The 2,314-nt window shown below is 52.2% G+C and overlaps 1 protein-coding gene across 1 annotated transcript; it reads right to left on the bottom strand.

The window, feature by feature from the left end:
• LOC121975386 (solute carrier family 25 member 44-like) lies at positions 1–1,510 on the bottom strand. Its single transcript, XM_042527001.1, has 2 exons — positions 1,378–1,510; positions 1–1,290 (listed from the first exon to the last, which is right to left on the bottom strand). The coding sequence occupies exon 2, from the start codon at positions 1,239–1,241 to the stop codon at positions 231–233; it is 1,011 nt and encodes a 336-aa protein (XP_042382935.1). The 5' UTR covers positions 1,242–1,290; positions 1,378–1,510; the 3' UTR covers positions 1–230.
• Between the last annotated feature and the right edge of the window lie 804 nt (positions 1,511–2,314).

The following is a 2,314-nucleotide window of genomic DNA, read 5'->3' on the forward strand; positions in this document are numbered from 1 at the left end:
TTGATCAAAGGAAGAAAGACAACTTGTTATATTTGATGCAAAACTCAATCCACAGTTGGATTTGATCTGATCGAAGTATTTCATTAGTAATAACATGATTCAACTCACTCCCTTGTCCCTCCTACCTAAAACAACTGTGAAATATTATGCTACTAAGTATAGACATGGAAAAGAAGCTAAGAAGAAGGAAGGTGACAGGAAAGGTCTTTTTTTTTTCAGTTCCAAGTACCTTAACGGGGCTCTTTGGCTGAAAGCCTCTTCAGGAACTCATAGGTGGTGATCATGGTGGTGGCAGATAATGACATGGAAGCCCACCTCGGACCCAGGCCTCGGTAGCAAGCTCCCCAACCTCCTTCTCTGAGAAGGCTCCTCACAGTTCGCCCAATCGTCATTCTCTCACCTTCGCCGTCCAACACCTGCATCCTTGTCTTGATGGTGTCGAGCGGCATCGTCACCACCGCCGACGCTCCACCTGCCACCGCCGCGCTCAACCCTTGGACCGCCATCACCGTGCCGTATCCCGGCCTCAACTCACAGCCGCCTTCGGTCATGCGGCAGCCGATGCCGCTCCAGATTAGTTTTTGAGAAAGGTAGTAGGAGGCCCACCAAACGGCATTTGATGGCGCGTAGGTGAGGATCGACATCCCGAACCCTCGGTAGAGTCCTCGGAGGCCATCGGAGTAAAGGATCTTCCTGAAGGCGTCTACGCCGCCGCGGTACTTGGCAGCGGCAGCGGAGCTCTGCACCATGAGGCGTTGGCTGATCACATCGATCGGCGTCCATACAAACTGGGCCGCGATGGCCGCGCTGAGCCCGGCAGCAGCGGAAGCGGCAGCTGTAGCAGCAGGCTCCGGGACCCCGAAGCGGAGGGTGACGGTGCCAACAGCGCTCTTTGTGGCCTCGAGCGCGCCCATGTAAAGCGCCCGCGCGGGAACGGTACCCGCGAGGGAGGTGGCAAAGCCACGGTAGAACCCACGGGGACCCTCGTGGCGGAGAATGGAGGCTACCGCGCGGAGGCACGGCGGCGGTGGCTGCGCCACCTGGATCCGCGTCTTGACCACCACCGCCGGGTACAGAGCCGCAGACACGCCGGAGAAAAGTCCAGCCCCAAGGACGAAGAACCGCCACTTGTCGAGCATCTCCCAGTCCACCTCCGCCGGCAAGTGGATTTCTCCCGATGCCGTCGCCGACGCCCTCTCCTCCTCCTCCTCCTCCACCTCTGTGGCGGTCATATAGCTCATCTCGCCTCCTCTCTCTCAAACCCTCAACCTCTCCTCCATCTCTGTAAACCTATTCACGGGAAAAAGGTAACAGAAGAAGAAGTACGAGCAGCGAAGATTCTCTCTCGAGAAGTGATCCTCATCTCGGTAATCTCACCGGCCAGGAACCACGCGGAGAACCCGATCCACAATTGGGACGAACAATCGACGACGACGAAGAAGAAGAGAGGGAAGACGACGATACGGTGCCTCGCTCCCGGCAGTTAACGCTAGTGGCGTCCGAACTGGTTATTGGATTTACAAGGGGCTTTATTGCATATATTTATAGACCATCACGACCGCAAAGCCATGGGACACGCGTCGCTGTCTAGTTAGTCAGTAGCTGATAGAGCTGCCCAGTTTAGTTCACCGGCAGACCGAGCTGACGACAAGCCACCGGCATCTGCCGGTGAACACACTTTCCGCTGCACACGGTACAAGTTGAGCATCTCTAAATTTTTCGGAGAGTAACGTTACGTTACACATTTGAGCCCGCGCTTTACCTGCATGATGATTGGAGTAACCGATGGAGTACGGATTTTGTACGCTTCGGAAGAAGATCTTGTTTGTCCCGGGCGCTGCTGCTGCTGCTGCTGCTGCTTTACGATTCGGTGGGCTGCCAATTGAAAGCGGTGGGCCGACCCGATCCGAAGCAACGAGAGCCGTCGGATTTTGTGGTTCCCAGGGACGCCAAAGGAGAGATAGCCCATAGAATTCCTATACGGTGCGTGGCGAAAGCTCACCCTAATTAACGGTGGAGCCCCAAAAATAGGATAGAATTAATTGGGTCGAATTGTGAAGAACAAACATGTTTGGATTCGACAAATTGGACAAATTTGTGCTTATTTTTTTTTAGATTATCTTGGTTTTGTGACATTCATTTTGCATTTATTTTGGATTATATTTGCTTGAATGAGATGTGCATTTGTATATATAGAGATAAACTAGCTCAATGTAATGTGACAAAACAAAGTCCATAGAAAGGAGACGAGTTTGGTTGTATTCTCATATTTTAAGAGTTTAATTGGTTATCTAAATTTTTTAAAAATATTTAA

The sequence above is a fragment of the Zingiber officinale genome, chromosome 4B, assembly GCF_018446385.1.
Source record: "Zingiber officinale cultivar Zhangliang chromosome 4B, Zo_v1.1, whole genome shotgun sequence".
NCBI lineage: Eukaryota > Viridiplantae > Streptophyta > Magnoliopsida > Zingiberales > Zingiberaceae > Zingiber > Zingiber officinale.